Source organism: Artibeus jamaicensis, unplaced genomic scaffold, assembly GCF_021234435.1.
Source record: "Artibeus jamaicensis isolate MK-2021 breed Jamaican fruit bat unplaced genomic scaffold, CSHL_Jam_final contig_793, whole genome shotgun sequence".
In the NCBI taxonomy this organism is placed as follows: domain Eukaryota; kingdom Metazoa; phylum Chordata; class Mammalia; order Chiroptera; family Phyllostomidae; genus Artibeus; species Artibeus jamaicensis.
In genome coordinates this window covers 10,876,675-10,901,251 of record NW_026521975.1, presented here as the reverse complement: position 1 = coordinate 10,901,251, position 24,577 = coordinate 10,876,675, and the positions used below count along the sequence as shown (strand labels likewise).

The following is a 24,577-nucleotide window of genomic DNA, read 5'->3' as shown; positions in this document are numbered from 1 at the left end:
ACCACGCTGCATGCTCTCACTGTCAGTCCCCAACCTGCATGTTTCCTGTCCCCAACCAGGAGTGTAAAGAAAACTGTAGCTGGACTGGAGGCTGAGCACCTGGACTCTGATGTGAGGTGATGTGACCCACTGGGGCAGCGTGAGCCCCAAACAGCCTCTTCTAGAGACCAAAAGTCAAACCTCACGAGCAAAGCAGCCCTTGGGAATCCAAGAGGTGAGCTGAGGGAAGGAGAGGAACCCAGCCTTCTTATAAACGAGGCCACTGACCGGCCCACCACAGACAGCAACCCTGAGATTACTACCCTCTGGGTAGGAAGGGCAGGAAAGGAAGGAAGAAGCGAGGACAACAGCCAGGAAAGGAAAAAGCCCATCCGAAAATAGCAGGGCCATTCCAAGGAGAAAAGTGCTCCCCACCCCACCCAGGGCTGGCTGAGGTTGAGGACCGCTGGGAGGAGGTTGGGGAGGCGCGCCCGGCACTGGGGACCCTGCTGCTGCTCTCCCCCAACACTCGCCGGCTCCCTGGGTTCTTTGTGCCCCGCCACAGAACTGTCTCAGACAGCAGCCCCAGGGCTGAATGCCGGACTCTGCTCCCTACACCTCTTCGGAGGTGCTCATTAACTTGGATGAGAAACAGCTGAGGTGGAGACGCAGTGCAGAGTAGAATGGACTCACGTCCAAGGCCATAACCATGCCCTCCTTGGGTGGACCCTGAGCAAAGCCAGACTGGCAGGAGGTCACGCTCCCCGCTCCTTTCCCTTTGCCAACACAGCCAAGCTGCCTCCACAGGAGCCTGATTTGGACTCACTTCTGAGAGCAAGCAAGCCCACCTCCCTTCGTTGCAGGTACACTGGGGTCCTGACACCACTTGTCAAAAACACCTGACTCCTGGGAGGGGCAGTCAGAGTGCAGAATGTGTGTGAGAGAAAGAAGCCCCTTGGGAATCGCACCCCAAGCACATGGGCCCGACGAGGCTCAAATATGATCCTGCGAGAGCCACCGAGTTGGCCGGCACTGCATCACACTGCCCGCCCGTGTCCCTCTGAGGCAGGGGGGCTGAGCAGGGCGAGGTGCCAGTAGCCCACAGAGGACCAAGCCCAGTCCTTCCCAATAGCATGCGCTGGCCACACCCTCCCTTCCCCCGTCCACCACCAAGCCAGAGTCTCCACAGCAACACCACCGGGGCCGGGCCCACCAGGCCACCCAGCAGTCACGACAGCAAAGACAGACACAGGCATGGGGGCAGTTCCTAGGAGAGGGAGAAGAGGGCCCAGTACCCCCAGCAAGAATTTCCCTGCTTCCTGTCAGCATCCTGGGACGTGCAAAATGTGAAGCAGCAACTGGGAAACCACCGTCTGGGCTGAGAACTGCTAAGGTGGCCGCAGCTCAACTGGGAACCAGCCTCTGAAATCTCAGCCTCTTGTGCCCGTTCTGGCCCACGGTGGTCCAGAAGTGGCTGACGAATGTGCAAACATTCTGCTCAAAACACCACCCCGCCCACGGCTTTCTGGGTGTCCCAGGAGCCCCTGGCCTTGAGGAACAACAAAGACCCCTGCTTCCCCTGCTCCGCCCACAAGAATAATCAGTGGCTCCGGGGACCAGGGTCAGGCCAAGGACCTGCACAAGGATTCCAATACCTCTGCCCCGCCTTCCCAATTCTGAAGACACAGGATATAAAAGTGCTGCCAGCCATCTCAGCCTCCAAATAAGACCCCCTGGAAAAGAACAGTCATCATCTGTTCAAGTCTAGACCAAGCCTCACAAGTGTGGCTGACAGAACATCAACGTGCCTGTCTGCCTGCTGCCCGGGGCCGGGAGAAGCACTGAACCTGCAGAATCAGCCAGAGCTGGAGCAAGGGGGTTCCCAGACTCTGGATTAGGAAACAGACACTGGAGAAAGCTTCCGTCAGAAATAATCCAAGACTCACAGAAAAGGGCAGATATGGAGAGAGCTGAGCCTGGCTATGAGGAGATGGAGGAAGAGCCAGCAACCACACATACAGTCGCAGACCCAAAGGCGCGCGCGCGCACACACACACACACACACAGTCCATCCACCCAGATACACAGGAACAGGGCCAGTCAAACACAGAGACATTCAGGCACCGAGAAAACGAGGGGGCAGAGTGAAAGCTCTGGTACTACTGACACACAGGACCGCCCCCACAGCCCACCAGCTGTCATGGCCTCCTGTCTCTCACCTCCCACCTCCTGAGAAGCTCCAGGGACTGTGGTCCCAGTGGGCTTCGGCCCTGGAGGAGGAGCCCAGCGAGCCCACACTGGCAGACAGCAGGGAGCCTGTGACAGAAGGGCGGGGCAGGGCACGCCCGCAGCCACCTCCTGGGAGGAGCGACCCCAGGCGCCTCCCTTACCCCTCCCCCCGCCTTGTTCCAGGTGATCCAGGGCGCCAGCTGGGGACTCACGCCTTAGAAACACAAGGAGCTCCTGAGTCATCCCCTGGGGAACACTGGGCCCTGGCACACAGAACCCCCGAGAGCAAGGGACAGGGGACGGAGGGAAGGCCTAGGGTCCTGTGGGAACAGCTGCAGGCCCAGACTTCTGGACTGTAGTCCTGCCACGTACCTCTGGAGGGGCCCTCATCCTCATCTTCCTGTTTCCAGGATGTTCTCCAAAGTGCCAGGCCTGTAGTACTTTCCCTGGCCCCTGAGCTCCAAATCACAGACTATATTCCTTCCTGTCCCACAGGCCTCTGTCCTAGGAGATTTCTGCTTTCATCCACTGCCACTTGACTTGTTGGTAAGCGATTCTTATTCCCACACATTGTGCCCCAAAGCAAGGGGAGCCCTGGTCTAGGGAAGAGGTGCTGGGGCCACCGCAGGTGCAGGCCGTGTTCCTCCACTGCCAGCACGGGGTCCAGCACCAACCTCATCACTGACTCCAACCCAGAGGCTGTCTGAGTCACCAAGCCCCCAGTCTGTGTAAGGTTTAACCAAAGGCCCAGACCCCCACACCTGAGGTCCGGGGAGAAAGGGCTTTGCTGAGAAATAGCCCCTGCCCCCCCACCCCGCATGGCTCTGAATCAGAGCAGTTTGGACCACAGGGAATTTCCTCTGCCTCCCTCCCTGCCTGGCTGTCCATGCTCACCACTGACCCAACGGCACCTCAAGCTTGCCCTGCCCCAGCCAGTTGCTCAGACACCCTGAGGTTCAGATAACAGAGGGTGGGGCGAACACTGGGTGGGGCGAACACTGGGTGGGGCTCCAAGGCAAGAGCCATTGGGGCTGGAAGTAGGAGACAGGATGCAGGAGACGCTGCCCATTGGCAGACACACGTGCCAGGTGTGAAGCGGAAAAAAAGACCAGGAGGAGAAGGAAGCCTGAGGGCAGAGGCCAGAGGCCAGGGTGTGAGGCCCAGCTGAAGACGGAGGGGAGCCCTAGGAGGAAGCAGTGAGGGGCTCAGAGGAAGGGCGGAGGCTGCTGGGAAGAAGGGCGGCTGCTGTGGGGGCACTAAATCGCACCCAGATATGCAGTTACGGAGCCCATATCCTGGGAGGAGGTGGGAAGAGAAGGGCAGAGGGAGGACCAGAGGAGGAGGTTTAAGAGTTCCAGAGTCTCTATCTGTGGCCCCACAGCCTGGCTGCCTCACCACAAAGGCCGTTCAGCCCTGACCCACACAACCGAGGCTGCAGCCCAGGGTGAAAAGGGTGATGGAGGCGGCACTAGGCAGGGAGAGTCCCTCTAAGCGACAGCCCTACATACTTGACCCCAGTCAGATGCAGACCCAGGCCTGTCCTCCCATCGTTGCCCAGCTCAGGCCCACGACAGCCTGTGCACTGCTACACGGACCATGGAGGCAGCCCCTCCACCCCGTACCCTTCAAGCCTGTGTAGGTGCAGCCCCCTGGCTCCCTACCTCCCTTCGATGACAGTGATGACATCGTTCATCTGGATGTGCAGTTTGTCTGGTTCCTCAAAGTCCTGAAGGGCCCGCATGTCCGTGGGCTGGGCCTGAGGGTAGAGACAGGTCACTTCCCACTCTGGGACTGACCCTTGCTTGGACACCCAAGCCCCCACAGGCAGACCTGCCCTTACTTCCAGCAGGAAGTCCCGCAGGGCCACAAAGGTGGGTCTGTCCTCTGGTTTGTGAGCCCAGCACTGTACCATGACATTATAGATGTCTTGGGGGCAGTCCTCAGGCCGGGGAAGACGCTCCCCTTCCTTGTCAATCTTATGCAGGATCTGGAGGGGGAGCACAGTTTGAAGACAAGCAGAGCCCCCAGGTCTTCACTTCCCACCCTCTCTCCAGCCCAGGGAACAACCGGAGCTTTGGGCTGCCACGTCTACACCCAAAAAAAGAGGCCTTCTGAGGGCAGGGCCTATCCCCAGGCCTCGGACTCCACCTGCGGGTCCAGGCCTCCTGACGGTGGGCTGTGGCAAGGGCTAAGAATGGGGGCAAGCCCACCCATCCCTCTCCTGACCCCTAGAGGCCCTTCTCCCTTCTCTTCGCTTAGCGCTAGGAGAGGTGACGCAGAGACAGAGCCTGGGGGACAAGACTAGCAAACAAAAGCCAGTTCTGACAGCACCAGGTTGGGGGCCAGGAACCAAAGCAACCCCCACCCACCTGTGTACGGAGTGCAACTCCAGCCCCTCACCTGACTGCCATTAAGGCCAATCCAGGGCTCCTGGCCGTAGGTGAACATCTCCCACAGTGTCACCCCAAACATCCAGGTGTCACTGGCATGGGAGAAGGTGCGTGTCTTCAGGCTCTCAGGAGCACACCTGGCAGAGGCAGGGGTCAAACAGAAGGCCTCTCAAAGCACCCGACCCACATCGGCCCCAAAGGACACAAAATGCTCATTCAACAAGCACACTGTTGCCCCACGTGCCAGGCTCAGCAGCAGGTACTAGGGACATGGTAGGAAGGGCGGGTGTCTCGACAAAGGGGGTGCACAGGCTTGGAGAAAACCGTCAGCACTCAGGTCTGTGACCCACGTGCGGCCTGGCCAGGGGAGCAGGGGAAGGAAGGAGGCCGGAGGCCCTGTGAGGGGAGAGGGACCGAGCTCCGGCTGTTCTGACTGAGGTGGGAGGATGACAACTCCCAGATTTCGGGACGGATCCTAGCACTTGGGTCATTTCAGCAGGAAGGTGTGGGTGGGAAATTTGGATAGGGCCTGGGAAAGAACCAAAATGGGAGGAAACAGTCACACTGGCTTTATCCAAATATCTGCATACTCCTCCTTGGGTGAGGAGAACAAATGTGGCCACAGCGAGGCTGCGAAGTAGTGTAGTGTCTGGGGGCCGGGCAGAGACCGAGGGGCAGCCCCTGCGTGAGGAGCCAAAGGCGCGCTCACGAGAAGGGAGAGCCAGCCCTGCCACTCAAAGGCAGGCGGAGTCCAAGAAGGCCACTCAAGATCTCTAAGTCTCACATTACTCATCTGTGAAATGGAAATAACAACAAAAATTTGCTCACTTCAGAGTTGTCTTCAGGGGGCTGCATAAAAACAACTGTCCTTATAATTTACCATCTGAACCAGGACCCTTGAGTATGAAAGGAGGTGCTATTAATTACTCCAGGATGACAGGCATAATCCGGGGTGTCTGGTCCCCTAGGTATATAAAGTCTCTCACTTGGAAGGGTGACCACACATCCTGGATCAGAAGGGTTTTCTGGCAAGCTAAACTGGACTGACTCCTTACTTCGTGACCACACTTCTCTGAGCGCCTTCGACAGCAGAGGACCGCTTCGTGTGCAGGTGAACACTGCTGCTCACAGCTGACAAAGCCCAGCCTGGCCTGGCCCTGCCTGCCACCAGCTCCACCGGAAACATGCTCACCACCAGTCCCTGCCTGGCTAACTTCTCCAGATATTTCAAGAGCTTAACACTGAGCTGTCCAGGAAGACTTCCCGAGTCCCCCATGTGCACTGACCCCCATGAACTCTAGTGCCTGGCATGTGAGAATTCCTGGATGACTGAGTGCATAAATGGGAACACAAGAAGAGCACCTCAGGCCTGGAAGAGACAAGGGCTACTGTGGGTATAAAGGCCTCAGATGCTCTGAAGCTAGGCGTACAGGGGAACCAGGGTGGGACAGGGTGGGGGTCCAGGCCCTGGGAGCTGGCAGCACCTGCCCCTCACCAGGCAAAGGGCACCTTGCGATGCTCCTGCATAACGTAGTGGTCGTCGTTCTGGGGCAGTGCTCGCATTAGCCCGAAGTCCCCAATCTTGACCAGGTCGCGGGTGGCCAACAGCAAATTGCGTGCAGCCAGGTCACGATGAATAAAGCGCTTGGACTCCAGGTAGCCCATGCCCTCAGCCACCTGCACGGCATAGCGGCTCAGAGTACCCAGAAGGAAGTGGCCCTGGTGCTTGCGAAGCCGGTCCAACAACGATCCCAGTGGCGCCAGCTCCGTCACCTGAGGCCAGGGAGATGGGAGGAATTAGCATGGCTGAGCCCTGCCCCTCCTTCAGCACCCCATGCTGGGCTCCCAGGCCTCTCCTCAAGGCCTGCCAGGTCAAGCTTTCTGCTGCATCCTGGCCTTTCCTCTGGGGTCCTCCAGGAGTCCCACAGCTTCCCAAGCCCCTCCCTCTAAGCAATGTGAAAAACCGAGGCCCAGAGAAGAAACCCAAAGAGGCTTATGTCAGAAATTCCAAACATTAAACTCTAGGAGCAGCTTCCCCCGTAGGTGTAACTCTACCAGTAATACAATCAAAACACAGAGATGGACATGGGCTCTAAGGAACCCGGTCAGTACCGGGCTAGGCCCCTGGGAGCTTCTTTGTCACATCAGGTGGGGGACCAAAGCAGGATCTGGGGGACCTCTGACCTTCGTCAGGATGAAGAGAGTCACCACAGCACAGGCAGGAGAGGAGGTGGACCTCGGTCCCAGAGACCACAGGCCCCTCCCACATGCAGTGCTCACCATCTTCATGGGTGGCGTGAGCACCACACCATACAGGCGAATGAGGTTCCGGTGGTCAAGCGAGTGCATGGCGTTGACCTCCCGGATGAAGTCGTCCATGGCCTCTGGCTGGCTCAGCACATCTGGCTTCAGGCACTTCACAGCCACATTCACCTGCCCAGAATGGAGACTGTGGGGAGTCAGGACAGGCCGCAGCCCCAACACTCTCAGCCAACCTGCTCCTCCCTCCGACTCAGCTCAAACATCACAGCTTCAGATCTGCTTATCTGGGTGGGTAAGCGCGTCACAGGTTCCTTGGCCTGGCTGGGGAAGGGCAGCTTCTGATGCCCAGAGGCTACCAGTTGGGCCCCTCCCTGGGGGAGTGCCCAGGTTAAATAAATGACCAGTGGGTAAGAGATGACTGACCAGTATGATGATAAAGTATTAAAATGTTATCAAATAAAATATTAAAAATAGTTTTGGTGTAGAAAAAAATGCTTTAAATATGCCAAAACACCAATCTGTGGCAAGAGAAGTACAAAGAGTGGCTTTCCTGGAGGAAGAGGTACTCAGTGAAGAAGCAGATGCTGGGAAGGTTCTGTGTCAGGGCCTGGGTGTGGGGACCCAGGCCTCCGCATCCGTACAAAGTCACTCAGCTGTACACTCAAGAACTGCAAGTTTTATTGTCGACATGCTACTGATCCCTCTGGGGAAATTTTAAAGACAATATCAAGAGAAAGGGCAAGATTTTAAAAGTTGTATCTAAAGTTTGTATCTTAACTAAATCCAACAAAGTACCTACCCAGAGGAGAAAAAGGCAGAAATGCTGACTCTGCTTCCTCTAAGTGGTGAGATTACAGGCATTTTCCCCCTTTGTTTTTAAAATAGTTTCCAAACTTTTGTAAGTAAATTATTTGTATAATTTAAAAAAAGAAACAGATGTGTCTAGTTAAACCTCAGTGCAGAATCCAAGGCAAGCCACTCTGAGACCTGTCTCAGCCCCCTTCACATCCTGTCTGAGGGGACAGTTCCACCACAGAGGGCGAAGTGGGGCCTCTGCCAGTCTCTCCGGGGCCCACGCCTTTCACACACCCCACGGGATCCAGAACACTCACCGTCTTCCCTGAGGGGGCATCCCACTCGCCCCTGCGCACCACGCCAAAGGAGCCATCTCCGAGCTTCTCAAAGAGATGTAGGTCCTTTTCCCCAATGAGGCAGGTGAGACTCTGCAGGGGCCCTTCCCCTGCTGGGCCACCAGGGGTGGGCGAGGTCTTCCGGAAGGTGCTCTGAGAGTGATGGGGGGGGAACTCAACCTCCAGCCGCTTTCCACTGAACACCTGTTTGAAGGCAGCCAGGAGCCAGATGGAACCCTGAGGCCCAGAGGCGATGACTCCGTCCGGTCCCAACTGGTCCAGCTGGTCCTCACGTAGGCCTCCAGGTAAGTCCTGGCTTTGCCAAACTTCCAAGGGTCAGCCTGCCTGGAGGCCTGTGCCCCCTCCTGACACCCCCCAACAGGAACCCAGAGCCTCGGCGCAGCTTTGGCATGTGTGCCAGGAATGGGCTGACAGCACGTGGCCTGTGGCTACTGTGGCCCCACACCTGGTGGGGGCCGGGGGGCGGGAGCACGGGTCTGGGATAGACCAAAGCCATTCAAGGCACTACCTTCTGCCCCACTTATCCCTTCCTGCGCAGCCCCCCTTACCGGACCGGACTGCAGCCCTAACCAGAACAGATGGGTAGGAGCCTAAGGGGCCTGCCACAAACACCTCTCTGTCCATTTTTAGCCTTGGCCCCTTCTCTGGGCTGCCCATTTGGCGCTGTCTGTCTCCACCCTCCCCAGGGAGCCCGCTACCCTTCATCCTGCCAGGGGAGAGGATAATTTGAGCCTGAGGTTAGACTGTGAGTGTGTGGGGTGCAGATGAAGCAAGGCTTGCTGGTGAAGGGCCTGGGAAGACAGCTGGGCTTCTGGAGGGGCGCCTAGAGCTGAGGGCTGAGAAAGAAAGGAGACTGGAAAAGAACTCTGCTGCACCCTGGGCTGGGGAGGGAAGGGGACAAAGACCAGGGGGCCGGAGGAAGGAAGCCCTGAACGTCAGCTGGCCTGCCAATTTGACTTGGCCACCCGTACGAGGGCATCCAAAGCCTTGGCTTCACACTGCAGAGCCTGCCCAGCTGGGCCCCTGCCCCCAAGGCTGGCAGGGCCTTATCTGTACAGAGAGTCTCCAATCTGAGGGCCTCTTCTGGCGGCTGCTCTGTCCTTCCTCCCAGTAACTGGAATCCCTTACGTTTGCAAACAATGTTCAGCTGACAAGGTTCCTCCACACGGCCCGGTGAAGTGAGGTGAGCTGGACTAGTGTTGCCAGTGCTGTCTTACTAAAGACATGCCTCGAGCCTGGAGAGGCTCACTGACAGGCCCAGGAACCTCCTGCGAACCCTCAGTGGATCCAAGACCCCTGAAACCTGGCACACTGCACAGCTCTTCCCTCCTGCTCTCACTTGCCCCAACGCACTCATCCTTCCCTAAAACCTGGGCAAGGAACCAGGACAGCGTCCCAGAAAAGGACACAGGATCCCAAGAGACAGCCCCTTTGCCAGATGGCAGTCAAGAAATCTCTGCTGCCCAACCCCAGGCCAGTTGTTCTGCCCTGCCCGCCCCCTACCCCAGCCCCGAGGCCAGAAGTGGGGAGGGAAGACCCTGGCTAGTTCATTTCCTCCCAAATTGTCTTCCAGACAATGGGCAAAGTTCCACTGAGTTAGACCAGGGACACACCACTCCAAAGACCCAAATTAAGACAAAGTGGGGGGTGGGGGAGGCAGGGGGACAAGGGGACGGGGGGAGGCTGTAGGGAAGGAAAGTGTCAGCAAGGCCAGACGGCAAGAGACACCCTCCAAAGATCAAGGAGGGTCTGGGAGAAGAGAAGCAAAGCCAGGATGTCCTGGGTCCAGCCAGTCCCACCCCTTGCTGGATACCGGCCTCAACACTCAGACAGAACAAGGGCTCAAGTTACAGTGTGCCTGTCAGCCAGGCCCTGTACCACACGCAGCACCACTGCATGGTGAGAGAGAAGTGAAGCCACGGTTGTACACAGGCTACTCACATGCTGTCTCTAGCAGGGACAGACACTCAGCCAGGAAGCTCTACAAGTACCCTGACCGATAAGACCCTAGAGAAAGGAGATCTGCACAAAGTGCGAGATTGTACTGCCCAGGAATGCGGGAAGTTTCCCGGGACTGACATCAGATTGGGACCCCATGAGGTGGCCCCAGCCATCTCACTCCTTGTCCACCCACCTTGCTCATCCAGGACTTCCGCTTGCACATGGCCTTTCTCCTCTTCACAGCCTCCCACAGCCGCCGCTGGCCTGCAGGAAGGACACGGAACCCAAGGGTGTTGAGCATCATGCCCCCAGGAGAGGCTGCTGCCACCCGCAGGCTTCCTCGGTCTCCTGGGGCGGGTCTGCCGCTAGATACGGCCCAGCACGAGGACGCCAGAGAAGCAAACCAGCCCCCCCGACCCGGAGCTGTGATGCATCAGAGGGTCACTGCACTCCACGTCCAGGCTCTCCAACTGGAAGGAGGTACGTGACCACCAAAACTGAACAGCAGTTCTCTGTTCCCAACTCTCAGGAAGAAAGTAAATTAAGGTAATAGATAGAATTTTCCTAATTTTGAGGGGTTTTCCCCCCAAATTTTATTATGTTACTGGCATCACCACTACCCAGGCCAAAAGTAGGATTAAGTCCATGTCTAATTTAGCACATTATTATTTAGCTGCTTTAAGTTGAATGCATGAATAAGTTTCTATGTTCTGTACGAAAAACCATGAGTTCTAGGTGCTGCAGCCACTACTTTTCAGGATCAATACATAGAAAAGAAATGAGTTCAACTCAGAGCAGATCTTTGTGAGAGAGAAAGAGAAAGAGAAAGAGACAGATTAACAGAAAGTCAGCAAACCACCTGAGGGTTTTCAGCTTCCCTTCTTCATACAGATCCACAGACAAGGAACCCTTAGTGAGCAGACCAGACCCGACTCTACATGTACAGGAGCAAACACATCCTACAAATGTCCGAATAAACAAAAGGGGTGGTAGCTGGTCCTGAGTAGCCAGAGCTTTTTAAGAAAGACTCCTCAGAGTCCAATTCACCTTTATAAGTGCAAACTGTTCTCATGCACTCACTGTGTGCGGCATCTACTGAGGCCCCTCCACCCCACCTCAGGGGCTCTTGGACAGGCAGTGAGAGTTCTCAGCTATGCCACCCCAGGAATGAGGGGGGGAGGGCTCTTCCATGTGGTTGGAGACCCTGAGGACAGAGGAGGTAAACGGTCAGTGGGGAAACAACGAGCAAGGCCAACATCCCCACCTACCGGGCCGGCCCATGCCAATCTTCTCCAGGTCTTCATTCTTGACATACTCAAAGTGGGACAGGCGGGTAACATTGAGGTCGTCGCGGAGCCGTAGGAAGTACTGCTGCAGCTGCACCTCGGACAGTAGCTCCAGCAGCCAGCCTGTGCCCTCCTCCGGCTGCATACTGCTGCTCCCCAGCCGCTGCGGGGAGGGAAGAATGAATCAGGGACCAAGGGATGCGGGGAGGTAATGGGGACCCTGCCCAAGTGCCCTGGGTGCACCCGCACATTACTATGCTACTTCCGGGAAGGATTCGAATCACCGCTTGCTCTTCAACACAGCTGTACAGAGTAGCCTGTACCTACCTGCCCCCTTTCCTGCCAGCAACAAAGGTAGAATTAGGACAGTCGGGATACAGCCCAGGTGCTGGAGTCAGGGTCTCATTCCCAAAATCCACAACCCAGTGACCTGAGACCAGCCTCTAGTGTTCTCAGGTTTCCCATTGGCTCAGACTCTATTGGGGTCATAAGTCCTTTCAGAATCTGATGAAAACTATTGATTTGTGTCTCCAGGAGAAAGACACATTCTTAACCATAAAGTTTCAATAAAAAATATCGGGGGACACGGTGTCCTCTGAGACCCACCCACGGGCCCCTGAGACCTGACGGACCCCACAGAAAGCCCTCGGGCCTGGATGAGTCCTCCGAACGCCTGGTGCAGCCAGAGCCTTTCCCCTCGTCCAGGGCTCTCTCCCGAGTGCCTCCAGGTCCACAGTGAGCGGAAGAGGGAAGGGCAGAGACTGGGGTGGCTTTCAGACCCAGCTCCAAGAGGCAGCACTGTTCGGCTCCTGTTGATGGTTATCACAACAGACTGTGGCCCAGTGTCACCAAAGCTTTCAATTTTTTCAAGAAATACTGGCAATCTGAATCTATCTTGCCATTAAAGTTTTTTGAAAAAGTATGTACACGGTAAAATATTTAAAAGGCACCCAGGAGCCACAAAGTCTCCCTCTCTCCCCTATTTCACAGCCACCTCGCTCCCTGTCCCCAAAGCCAGGTGCCACGAATGACTTACGTACCCTCCCAGGCTTTGTGTTTCCCCACGAAAAACATTCATTCATTACACGTACCATTCTGATCCTCGTTTTCATTTCACATTACCCTTGTCCTTGCTTTTTAACCATGTTAACTGAGATTTGAAATACACACACCTCCCAACATTCAGTGTTGGCCAAAAGACACATGTAGGTACAGGCCACAGCCAGCCAAAGGGCCGCCAGGGAGTGACCTCTGACTTACACTTTCTTGGGCCCAGAGAAAGAGGCCGGTGGCACCCTCAAAGCTAAGCAACCTGACCCACCGGACCCCAAACCCATCCCTGTCTACGTAAGACACCTCAGAGCTGAGGGCTCAGCCAGGCCAGCTCTGCCCCATGTCCACGCCCCATGTTCACGCCCCATGGACAAAACAGGCGGGAGGCAGAAGGACAGCTGCCTGAGACCCCTCCTCCCCAACTCAGAGGTGGCCTTGTCCCCCAGCTCTCATCACAGGTCACACCGAGAGGCAGGCGTTCACAGCCGGGGCCCAGCGTGAGTCTCCTGTCCCCATAGTTCCCAGAGGTTCTGCCAGCCAAGTGCCAGGAGTTCAGACTTTCCCAGGCAGCTCAGGGCACTACAAAGAGCAACAAATGGGAATGAGAGGACCTCAGTTCAAACCCTGGCACACCCACCGAGGCGGCCGGGCCACAGGGGGTTTCCAAACTTCAAGCTGCAACCCTTCACCCAGATGGTTCTCACAAAGGCTGCACAGCTCCCTAGGCGACGTTGTTGGTTGTCACAACGTTGGGGGCCCACTAGCGAGAACGTGAGTTACCCTGTAACGTGCAGGACAGTTCCACACAGTCTCCCAAATCCCATACAACTTAGTTCAGGGAAGTGAAAAATTTGTGTATAATCATCTGAATCTAGAACTGAATTCCAATTTACATTGCTTTTAATCCTCACCCGAAGATATGCTTATTGGCTTTAGAGAAAGCGTAGGGGGGAGAAACGCCAATGTGAGAAGCATCGATCACTGCCTCCCGTACGTGCCCCGACCAGGGACTGAACCCGCGACCTCGGTGTGCGCCCCGACGAGGAGTCCCACGCGCAGCCTCCTGGTGCACAGGAGGACGTTCCATCCGACGGGGCCACCCGGCCAGAGCCCATTTCACATGTGAACAAGGAAGTATTTCTGCAGCTTCAATACACACTGAACTTTCTTGGAATGGAACTACTGTGTAAATGGAGAGAAAACTGGCTTTTATTTTGCTCAGAATTTAGCAAAAGTTGTTCACCATTCAAAAGAATGTCACTGAAGGCACCCCATCCTTATCATGTCACCCCCCCCAGCACTCACAGACACTGCCTTCGTGGTGCTTCTGCTGCAGGTTTTACTGTCCACCTCCCTGTGTCAGAGCGCGCCAACGTTAGAATACCTGAAGGGCTATCATTCCTTCCATTCCTCTCTTATATTACAGGTGGCACTACGTTTGTCAGCTGACATAACACCCACGTGTACGTGGTAATCGGCTTATGCTTCTATTAATTTTAAGAAGACTAACAATAAAAAATAACTCTGACACTTCGACTGCACTAACTATGCACTGGGTGCAGTGCTAAGCATTTCGCTGTCCTCACTCACTGATCCTCCACGAAACCATCTGTTACAAACAAGGGGGGCAGTGGGCTTAAGAGGGCGGGACACCACTGCTTTCCAGAAGAAAACCCCAGAGGTGCACTGTGAAAGTCACTGACCTCAGCCCAGTCTTTTCAGAGCTTGGCCCAGGGTGACAGGCCCAGCTTTTCCACCGTTACTGCCCTGTTCCTGGAGCACAGTGACCCCACCCTCGACAAGGCTCAGCCCCCAGATGGGGCCTGCCACCAGGGCAGGCGGTCTGAAGGTCCTCTGCTCTCCTTCCCCAGTCCCTAAACTCCAGGACTCCAGGCTCCCCAATCCTACCCTCCTCTGAGGCAGACGGCAGGAGGCAGCCAGTCCTGAGAATAGCTCAAAGCCATGTGCTGGTGGTCAGGGCTAGGGAAGACCCCAACGCCCCTCCTCCGAAAAGCACAGTCTATCTAACCTGTTCCTTTTCCCTGAAACACCAGCTAACAAATCTCCCGGGCTCAGCTGGACACTCTACTCCCGGCTCCCCAACCCCAGAAATAGGGCAGCTCGGCAGAGGCATGTGTGGGAAGGCTGAGGAGGACGCCGGGATCCCAGTGAGAAGAAAGCAGCCAGAGTCCCACTCATGCCTCTACCACCAAGCCCCGGGTGACCCTGGATAAGTCCCCTCCCCACCCCTAACCACCACCTGCAGCCCAGATCTCTCCGTGAAGCACAGAGCACCGCTGCAGCTGCCCCCGCTCAGTCACTAGTTCTGCCGGGGCCCCAGCAGAGCCCACAGCCCACACACCTGCGTTGGACACGTGTATCTCCCGTGGGTGCACACACACTTCCAAAATACACTTTTCTAACACCCGCCAACAAGAATGCAGCAGCCGGAGGGGAGAGGCCACTCAGGCCCACAGTGGAACCCTCACTGGAGGTGTCCCCCAGCCACTCCCAGTCCTGCTCCCTGGCCCTCAGTGAAGTGCTGGCTCTGAGGAGCTGATCCGGTTTGCAGCCAGTCGCCCAGCTCGCCCCGGCCCCGGCCCCGCCACCCCTCACTCACTGTATATAGTCTTCGCCGCAGCCTGGCCAGAAGAGGAAAGGAGAGCTCTAGGCCAGGGAACCGACGAGCTGCCGGCATCTTCACGGAGCCGGGCCCCCGACTGGGTCACTGGGACTCTGGCTTGAGAAGTGGGGGAGCCGGGGCCTCAGCTCCTGAGTTTCAGGTTCTGCCCAGAAGGGAAGTTGGCCAGAGGTCTGCCCCAGGGGTCCCCCAGATCTCACACCAGGGGTGGAATGGGGCAGAGCGATAGGGTGGCTCCCTTCTCCCTGCTGCACAGCTGTTTCTACAGCTGGCTCCTCTGGCAGAGAGCAGGGCTGCCCTTCTGACTGGCTGCAGCCTGGGTCCTCTGTCCTGCTTCTCTGCCTTCTCTCCAGTGCAGTGGTCACAGCTCCAGTCCTACTCCCGGGCTCCCCCACCCGACTGCCCTCCCTCCCTCACTCCTCCCTCTCTCCCCAGCTGAGCAGCTCTGACACTGGCTGAAAAAGGACCTTTCTGAATCACTGCCAAGAGGGCGGCGGGAATAGGGGGACTCTTCCTCTCAGCCACCCGCACTAGCCCCCCTGCCTCCCCATACACAAGGCCCCCTGTCTCTGGCTTCCACCCCAGCCCCCATAGTCGTAGACAACTCCTGGGATTTTAGGGTGGGGGCTATGTGAATCAAGCAGCAAAGTACAAAGAATGGTTACAGGCCCCCATATAGGCTTATCTGGCACTTAGGAGCTGGTGCGCAGTCTGAGTTAGAAGCTGGGACCCCAGAGTCATTCCTAGACTCTACGAGAGACCCTTCAGAGACCCTCCCCCATCTCCCAGTCCCAGCGTTGGCTGGGCGTCTCCTGGCTCGGGCCCTAACGTGGCCCTGTTACCCTGGTGCCCGACGGAAATAGGAGGCCGGCAGCCTGCCAGAGTGGGGCAGTCCAGCCAAGACTGAGAGGGGGTGGAGGGGGTGAGGAATCTCCACCCTCTTCCCGGGGGTTGCCTTGTCTGCTGCCCACAACACCCAGGGCGCCTCCTCCCAGACCAGTGGCCAAGATCCAAAGCCCCTCAAAACAAACAGATATGCCCCCTAGACCCTGCTGGGACTGCCGCCACCCCAAAACTGTAAGATTCCCAGCTATAGGATGTCTCTTGTGGAGCACCCCCCACACACAAACAACAGTCCAGCTACAGGGAACTGGAGACACTCCATCAAGCCCCTGTGGGCCCCCCACGTTCCTAAAGCAGACAAATGATCCATCTGCCCCCCCTCGAATGCGCCAGCTGCTCGTGCACCCCCCTCCCCATGGCCCCCAGACACACCTGACAGCTGCAGGAAGTCCTCCTGTGCTCCCCCAGCACCCCCGCCCCACCGCCCAGCCGTGCCCAGGGAGCCCTTGTTTCTTGCACACTGCTCCCCTGTCTGCACCCAGCTGCTGACCAGTGCCGGGAGCCCCAGCTGGCTAGTGAGGCAGGCAGCTGGGGGTGAGGATTTGGGGGATTCAGCATCCCAGGCTCTCTTTCCAGGGCCTCTCTCAGTCTCTGACCTCCTGGCAAGGAGGTACCCAAAGGGACAGCCATTTCCTGGTCTGAGTCACAAAAGGGGCAGGTGGGGACATACCCTAGCAATCAGTCCCTCTTTCCCACACCCATCATCTACTACCTAAAGCTTGTAGAACCAGCCAGGTACGGCCTCTTCCCTGTCCAAGTGAACTGCCAGTCTGAGGCTGGAGTCACAGATAATGGACAAGGTCAACCAAGGCCAAGGGCACACTGGAGCTGACTTTTCCCCAAACCCCAGCAGAAAATGTCCACAGCTCAGACAGAGAAGCCTACTGCCTAGCTCCCACCAGGTACCACCCTGAAGGAGACCCAGGGACCTCATCTCAGAGGACAATTTAAGCAGGACTACTCTCTCCACTGCAACAGGGGGCTGCTGGGTCAGAATGGCCAGATTAAAAATTCTAGTCACCCCCTGAAAGATGAGCCCCAGATCCATCAGAGCACCATGCCCAATTCTCCCTTGGACATCAGGTAAGAACAAGCCTCAGCAGCTTTTGCAGCAATCCAACTATGAGAGGCTGTAAAGAAAAGCAGATCATGGTAAGGGGTCAAAGCTCAGGCCAGCTCTTGGACCCCTTTCTCCCAGCCCTGGAAAACAGCTCCCCACCTTTCCGTCCACCTTTGTCCTATCAGCTACTGCCCTCTGCCGGCTGAGAGAGAAAGTGCTTGATCTCCAAGAGGAAGGGGAGTGGTCCCATAAATATGGTGATCTTATTTTCCAAAGCAAACGGGGAAGTGGTCCCATGTATCTGGTGAGCCTATTTTCTAGAGCAAACAGGGACATCTGGCTTGAAATGGAAGGCCAGAAAGCAGGAATGTCCAGGGCACAGGAACTCAGTGCCCATAAAAGACTTAGTGCTTCCAGGGCTCTTAGGGGCCACTGAAGAAAGACCAAGGCGCAGCTTAATTAGGACCCAGGGGGCTCAGAGACACTGAGGCAAATGTCAGCACCAAGGCAAATGTCAGCACCAATAATTCACCGCCACAGATTCACCCCACCCCCCTTAACTCTTCACAGGAACATTCAATCTTCTTAACCCAGCCTCCCATCTCCCAGGATCTGTCCTAGGGTCCAGGAGCATTAGATACCCTTCATTTTTGGGAAGCTGCTGCTGAGAGCAGTGGGGGGCGCTCAGCCGATCAGCAGATGATGGAGGCTAGGGACCCGGTACCTGGCTATCCCTTCCTCCATTACCTGCTGTCCCTTTTCGCCCCCTGTCAAGCGCTGATATGCAGATCTCCCCCCCATGGAACCCATTAAGGCCGGGAAGAGGAGCAGAGACCTCTAGCAGCCCCCGCCCCTCCAGCGCACGGGCAGCGTCACGGCTCTACGTCCCGAGGGGCCGGGCCTCAAGCATCCTGAGTCTAGTTGGCGGGGCTGCTAAAGCGCCTCCACCGGGAGTGCTGGTCCTTGCTCCAACCCCCGCACACACCCCACAGCCTTCTACTGCCTTCTCCCCACCACCGGCTGGCAAGAGCCCCGGTGGTCCCTGTCTCTCCTGCTGGGACCGCGGCATGCCCCTCCCCCAATCCTGGCCCTCGCAGTGCCACAGGCTGACCCCCAAAGACAGCCAGATGCCAAGTCCCACCTTCACTGACAACGGAGTCACAGCACCCCTCAGCTGTCTCCAGCCCCTCAGGGCCCCACAGCCACCAATTTGGTTCTGGGGATTCAAGGGTCCCCATATTCCATGATAAGGAAGTTCACAGAAGAGAAACACCTCCTGTCCTGACACAACCTGAGACTCTCCCCTCTAGAGAGCAGGGCCTGAAGCCTATCCCTTCCCAGCTTCCACTGAGCTCCAAGAAATGAACCCACCTCCCCAGCTCCTTGCTGCTCCATTCAGCTCAACCCACTAGAACGACTTGCTCTGAGCTGCGCACCCGCCCAGCCCACTCCTCACAGTGGTGGGAGCCACACCTCCAACACCCGTCCCAGCCCCCAGCCCCCATCCCTGTGCCTCTTCTCAGCCGGCCTGGATGTTTCCCTGCCTACGCCACCTCCAAGATAACACACGCTGGGCACGCAGGAGGGCAGGGAAGAGTACTAGGGCTGAGTACCCCTCCAGGCCTCAGAAGAGTGCCTCTGCTCACAATCCCTGCTGGAGCAGCTTATCCAACACCTGTCCATGCAGAACTCTCACCCAGCACTCAGGTGGGGCCATTGGCAGCAGAGGAAGTCCTACTGCAGAGGCTCTCTTCTTATTCCAGCCTCCAGGGTCCCAAGGTGCACCGCACACCCTCTCATTTTGCTGGCATCTGAAGCATCACGGACTCCATAGTACCAGGTATTTAGGGCTGAGCTCAGGCCACCTTTCCTGCTTCCGGGGTTGGAGCAGAGGAGGAGAAAGAGGCTGAGACACCCCACCCCCCTCAACATACACACTTCACCTCAAGACTGAGGAGAGACTACAGGAGAGCACTCAATAAGGCTCAAGCTCCTTCCCCACCCTGAAACATGCTGGGATAAGGAATGGCCCTGCCAGGCCAAGGGATTTATTCTAGGCAGAAGCTCCTTTGCATCTTACTGCAGCTATGGCAGCAACTAGTTTTGAGAGCAGCTGCAAGAACCCACAGTCAGATACTGGAGAAAGAGAGGCTGAAAGTGCCAGTCCCATTTTTTCTTCTCCTAGTTGGGTGAAGGGTCTGACCCAAACCATTCCTCCCTCCTGCTTTCTCCCTACCTCCTCCCCCATGAGCCTCCGGGCATCTTACTGTTAGGTATCCACGGGACCCAATCTGCCTCTCGGATGTGGGGAATCCAGCCCATGTGCACACTTCTCTGGTCTGTAACTTGCTCCCTTATCTCAAAAGGGAGCCTGGAGTAGCCAGGCATCCCCTCCCCCAGCCCCTCCAACAGCATCAGTGAAGTGACAAATCCACGCTGAGGAGCAGACATGACATGTAATTTCCGGCCAAACGGATTTTTCCAAAACAATCTACCGTATTCTCGGGAATAGATGCCAACCCCACCTCTGAGCCAGCCCTCTCCCACCTCTGCCCTCCCTCTTCTCCAGGACCTGGAGGTTGGGGGGAGCATGGGGGCTTATAGCTTTTCTCCCAGCCATAGGATTATCTTGCTTCCACACGTGAGTTCCACCCACCCCAGCCAGCCTCAACTCACCCTTTGTGAGCAGGACTCAAGCTTCTGGACCAAGGCCAAACTGGTTCCCCTCAAGACCTCATCCCATGAGAACTGCAGGCAACCCCACACCTTCAGGTCAGTCCAGGTCTGACATCACACTGGTCTGGGGAGGAGGCTGGCCAGGAGCCAAAGGAGAGAAGGGGATGATTCAGACACATACCGCGGCTGTTCATACCTTCTCCATCTCCGGGACACGGGGGCCCACTCCCTCCCAAGGGAGCTCGGCATCGGAGGTCCTGAGGAAAGGCAAGGCTGAGGCATACTTGCCCACAGTGTTGCGCCCACAAGCCCTGGGTACAGCCCCAACACCTCTCCACCCTTCTCTTCAACTGCTGGTGTTTCCTAAGACTTCTGAACTCTCCCTTCCTTTCTCAGTGGATGCTCTGCTCCCTGGAGGTCATCCCCTCTCCTACGACTCCACTTATCACCCTGCGCTGTCTGTCTGTCTCTATTCCTGAGTTCCTGAAGCTCTAGACCCCCCCTTTATACACATTTTCAAGACAGACCCTCCCCCCAGGAGGATGCATAGGTACCACAAATTCTGCATGTCCAAACTGAGCTCATCATCATCCACCACAAGCTAGCTAATGTGTGCTCCTGTATCCTGGCTGAAAACACAGGCAAACACCAGTCATGCGGGCTAGAAACCTCACCCTGGCCCCTCCAACCATCATACCTCCCCCACTGGGCAGGCCACAAAGTCTTGTTGTTTCTGCCTCCCCATTATTCCTCCTTTTAATGCCACTGCAATCAAAAGTCAGACAGACCTGGGCTGAAATTCTGGCTGTCATTTTCCAGTTGGGCAACTTTTGGGCAAATCACTTAATCTCTAAGCCTCAATTTCCTCTTCTGTAAAATGAGGATAAACAGTACCTCCTTCATATAGAGTGTAGATTCAATAAGATAATGAATAGCAAGCACCTGGCACATAGTTGCCTACTGTTATTTTTGCCATTTGAACACAGTCCCTTTCCTGCCCATAGTCTTCTATAACTCCTCACTGAGCCAAATACAAGACCCTTCAGGATCCACTCCTTGCCTATTTGTCTAATTCCATCTCTTACCATTTCCTTCAAACGTCTCCATGCTTTCAAATCCAGTAAAGCATGCACCTTCTTGGGAAGAGGGGCTGCCAATCTCATCACAACTACTCCTGTCCCAGACCCACTAGGCTACTACTCTGCTCCCACGGAGCTGCTTCAGCCCCAGGGACAACATGGCCCATCACAAAGGCAGGAGAGTCTTGAATATGCCTTCCTCTCTCACAGGAAACAGAAAGCGTGGAGGAAGAGGGGGAGGGAGGGGCGGGGAGAGGTGGGGAGGGGGACAGAGGAGTGAAAGGGAGGAAAGGCAGGGCAGAGGAACAGGGGCAGACACATCGGATAGATGGACACTCCTATACATCACCTCCCTACACAACAACAAAAAAGGTGTAACTTTCAGAGATGAAAGGATCTGACTAAACACCGGTGACGCAGTCCAACGCTGAATTCAACACCTCCCCACATGTACTAACTTGGTCTTGAAAGTATTTTGTAATTATTTCATGCTCCGCCAGCTCAAGACTGGCATGCCAACCCTGACACTCAGAGACAGGACACAGAGAGCCCTAATGGGTTCCTGGAGCACACGCCTCCCCCGCACACAAGGGCCACTCGAGTGGATAAATTCCTGCGGCTGTCTGGGTCTCGCGCATATGCACACCACACGTGCTGGACTGCTGCCTCCCGCCAATCCTCTGGCCCAGGCATCATCACAGCACCAAGGCCCGGCAGTGACTCCCAGGAATGGAGGAAGGATAAAGTCCCAGATGCCAGCCACTCCCAGAGCTCTTCCAGGGCTGGGCAGAGGACACCCAGCTAGTAGTCACCCTGCCTGCTGGCTCAGGCCTTGCCCCACCCCCACCCCTTGGAGAGAGCACAGAGCTGAAGCAGCCTATTGTTGGGCCCTGGAGGTGGGGTGGGGAAAGCCAGAGCTGTGTATTGTAAATCATTTACTCCGCAAGAGGGACCGCTCATCCCCTGAGGGACCAGATCCACACTAGGACCCTGGGAGCTAAGAACGTCCAGTGCAGGGCAGGTTGTGGGGCCCAGGGGAGGAAGGGTCTGAATCTGGAAGTGAGAGAAATGTCAGGGATTTCCACGTATTTAATTAAGATGCCTTAAATCCCACTATATCTTCTTGCCTACCAATTTTAGCGATGGAGAAACTAAAATCCTAAATTGGAAGGAACTTGTCTGGTCCAAGACACTTAAGAATGTGTCACAGGGAATAGATCTCCAGGAGTTGGGAGAAGTCCACAGTTCAGAGTGATGATAATTCTCTTCTGGCCATGGAGGGGCCGCCCTGCAAGGTCAGGGACTGGTAACGGTTGCGGGCCCAGAGAGGAGGCCCTGACTCATTACAAGACACAGCACACACAACACCTGCAGAGACAAGAGCCCAGTGTTCTCACACCCAGCTGACATCCTTGGCTTCAGGGCTTCCAGGAGCTATACAGCTGCTGAAGGGAGAGACCAGCAAACTTCTCTTCCCATACCTCTCCTCAGTCACTTACCATGCACCTATTATGCTTTTACCCTGGTGCAAACAGTGTTTGGGGGAAGGAGAAGTCACAGTCTGGGTTCTGAAGAAAACTGTGTAGTAGTTTCTTTACTAAAAGCTTTATTTTCATTGACCAATTTAAGCCCTGTCCCCTTACTACCCTAATCTTATCCCCATTTTACAGATAAGAAAACTGAGACTCTGGAGAGGTGACCAGGGTCACCAAGAAAGCGAGAGACGAAGCTGGGATTCAGTCCGTACACAACAGTGTGCCACGCTGCTTGGCCCAAGGATGCCTGCCCACGGAGGGCAGAGCTGGAATCTTATTCAGTGAATATGTACTGGATACCGAATAAATTCATGGATTTTTTTAGTATGTTTAAAGAGGGGATGGAAGTTCCAAGAGAAGAGTGTAGATTGTAGCATGCACGCACATAATTTTGCTCCTTCCCAAAACTCCACCAAAGCTACAATTTAAAAAAGAGAAATTTTTGAATGGGAAGTCCTCAAGGATGAGAAGAACAGTAGAGACAATCACAGCAAAACTTTGGAAGTTGGAAAGCAGGTGGGCTAGCGACAACTAAGAGGCAGTGCTCTACCAGCGCTAGAGGGTAAACCAACAAAGACACAAGACGCAGTGAACGGGAGACCCAACACAGGGGGCTGCCATGGAAACGCCAGGGTCCTGGGAAGGAGCCCAAGAGGAGAGCTGAGCATCACGAGAGGAAGCAGCCAGTCCTACGCTGCTTCGGGACACAAGGTTCTGAAACTTCTTCGGGAAGATGAATTTGATAGAATATCTAATAGAAAATTACATCTTCAGAAATCTAGACAGTTACTGGAAAGTTTGACCGAAGTAAACTTGGACAGATAGAAGACAACATGAGATATATGTAGAGCGGATAGACTGAGTGATGGGAAGCACTAAAGGGTAGAGAGGTGGGAATGAGGGAATTACTGTATTTTGCCATGTATAGTGCATACTTCTGGCCCAAATTTTTAGGGAAAAATAAGAATGCACCTTATACATGGGAATTAGTATTAAAATATGGCTGTGCATTATTATACAGGAGCACATTATACCTGGCAAAATACAGTGCGTCAAATCTTCATCTATGACCAAGAAGGAATAACAGAGATCAGATTTAAACTCTGTACTGAAATAACAACAAGAAAAGGACAAAATATACAAAATGGTTTAAAGATACCAGACATCGGTAAAACAAAAGACAGTGATTCGTAGGAGACAAGATACAAAGGAGCTCAGCCCTGCAACTGGGTTTCCAAGCTACAGCATAGGGAAGAGAACTGGCTGGACCTCAAAGAACTCCCTGAAGTGGGGAGATGGACCTGCGAGTCTGGGGAGACTCAGGTGACCAAAGTTCACAGAGTGGATCATCAGAAAGAGAGAGCGCCATAAAGGTTTGTAAGGGCCCCCCTCAAACATTCAGCTGAGAACTGACCATCACATGAATGTGCAGAAATGACCCGTGGCCAGGAGAAAAAACACCAAAAAGAATTAGAAGTAACAGTGCCTCAGGCTCACAGGCTGGGAAAAGTGACTGTTCTAAGTGCCAGGCTGGAACAGCTAGGCATTAGGTAGAATACACAAACGAGTCTTGCCTCAGCAGTGGGGAATTATTAGCCCTACACTGAGCATACCTGTGATCCCATCTAACATATCTTACGAACAAGACCCAAGGGGCTCATACTGTTGCCACATTACTTAACTACATCCTTGAGTAAAGTTCAGGAATATTTATAGAAATTTAAAAAAAATACACAGCAACCAACAAGAAAAAATCCACATTGTCTGGCATCCAATAAAAAGGCGTGCAAAAAAGCAAGACACTATAATCCATAATGAGGAGTAAAAGCAATCAATTAAAACCAACTCAGAATGCACACATTAGAATTAGTAGACAAAAACATTAAAATACCATTTAAAAGACTATAATTAAGCTTCTAGAATAAAAACTACAGTGTATGAGATGAAAAAATAAACTGAATGGAATTTAAGGCAGATTAGACACAGCCGAATAAAAACTGGGTGAACCTGAAGACACAGTAACAGAAATTCCAAAATGAAACAGGAAAAAGAGATTCTTTTTAAAATGAACAAAATATCAGTGAGCAGTGGGACAATTTCAAGTGACTTAACACATATAATTAGAGAGAAAAAGAGAACTGGAAACAAAAAAAATATCTGAAGAACTTACAGCTGAAATTTTCCAAATTTGATGAAAACCATTAGTTTACAGATTCAAGATGCTCACTAAACTCCAGGTAGAAGTTGGAGAGGATTGTGCTAAGTGAAATAAGCCAGGCAGTGAGGGACAAATACCATATGATCTCCCTCTTAAGTGGAACATAACCAACGAAAGAAAGAAGAAAGCAAAATCTAACCAGAGACACTGAAATTAAGAACAATCTGACAGTAA

At 54.8% G+C, this 24,577-nt stretch overlaps 1 protein-coding gene across 12 annotated transcripts in view; it reads right to left on the bottom strand.

Annotated features, from left to right (window-relative positions):
- The window catches only part of TNK2 (tyrosine kinase non receptor 2), a 39,919-nt gene that overhangs the window by 7,928 nt on the left and 7,414 nt on the right, over positions 1-24,577 (bottom strand). For 2 of the 12 annotated variants that reach the window (XM_053672858.1, XM_053672859.1), the window contains 10 exons: positions 19,572-19,707; positions 18,592-18,765; positions 11,221-11,401; positions 10,146-10,216; positions 7,973-8,194; positions 6,879-7,031; positions 6,094-6,371; positions 4,609-4,735; positions 4,049-4,195; positions 3,870-3,964 (listed from right to left, as the gene is read on the bottom strand). In XM_053672858.1, the coding sequence (XP_053528833.1) occupies positions 3,870-3,964; positions 4,049-4,195; positions 4,609-4,735; positions 6,094-6,371; positions 6,879-7,031; positions 7,973-8,194; positions 10,146-10,216; positions 11,221-11,401; positions 18,592-18,612 (1,295 nt within the window). In that variant the 5' untranslated portion in view covers positions 18,613-18,765; positions 19,572-19,707. Of the gene's footprint in view, positions 1-3,869; positions 3,965-4,048; positions 4,196-4,608; positions 4,736-6,093; positions 6,372-6,878; positions 7,032-7,972; positions 8,195-10,145; positions 10,217-11,032; positions 11,157-11,220; positions 11,402-14,911; positions 15,232-18,591; positions 18,766-19,162; positions 19,300-19,571; positions 19,708-19,752; positions 19,829-24,577 lie in introns of those variants that run through there. The other 10 variants (XM_053672862.1, XM_053672864.1, XM_053672863.1 and 7 more) reach the window with 9 other exon arrangements.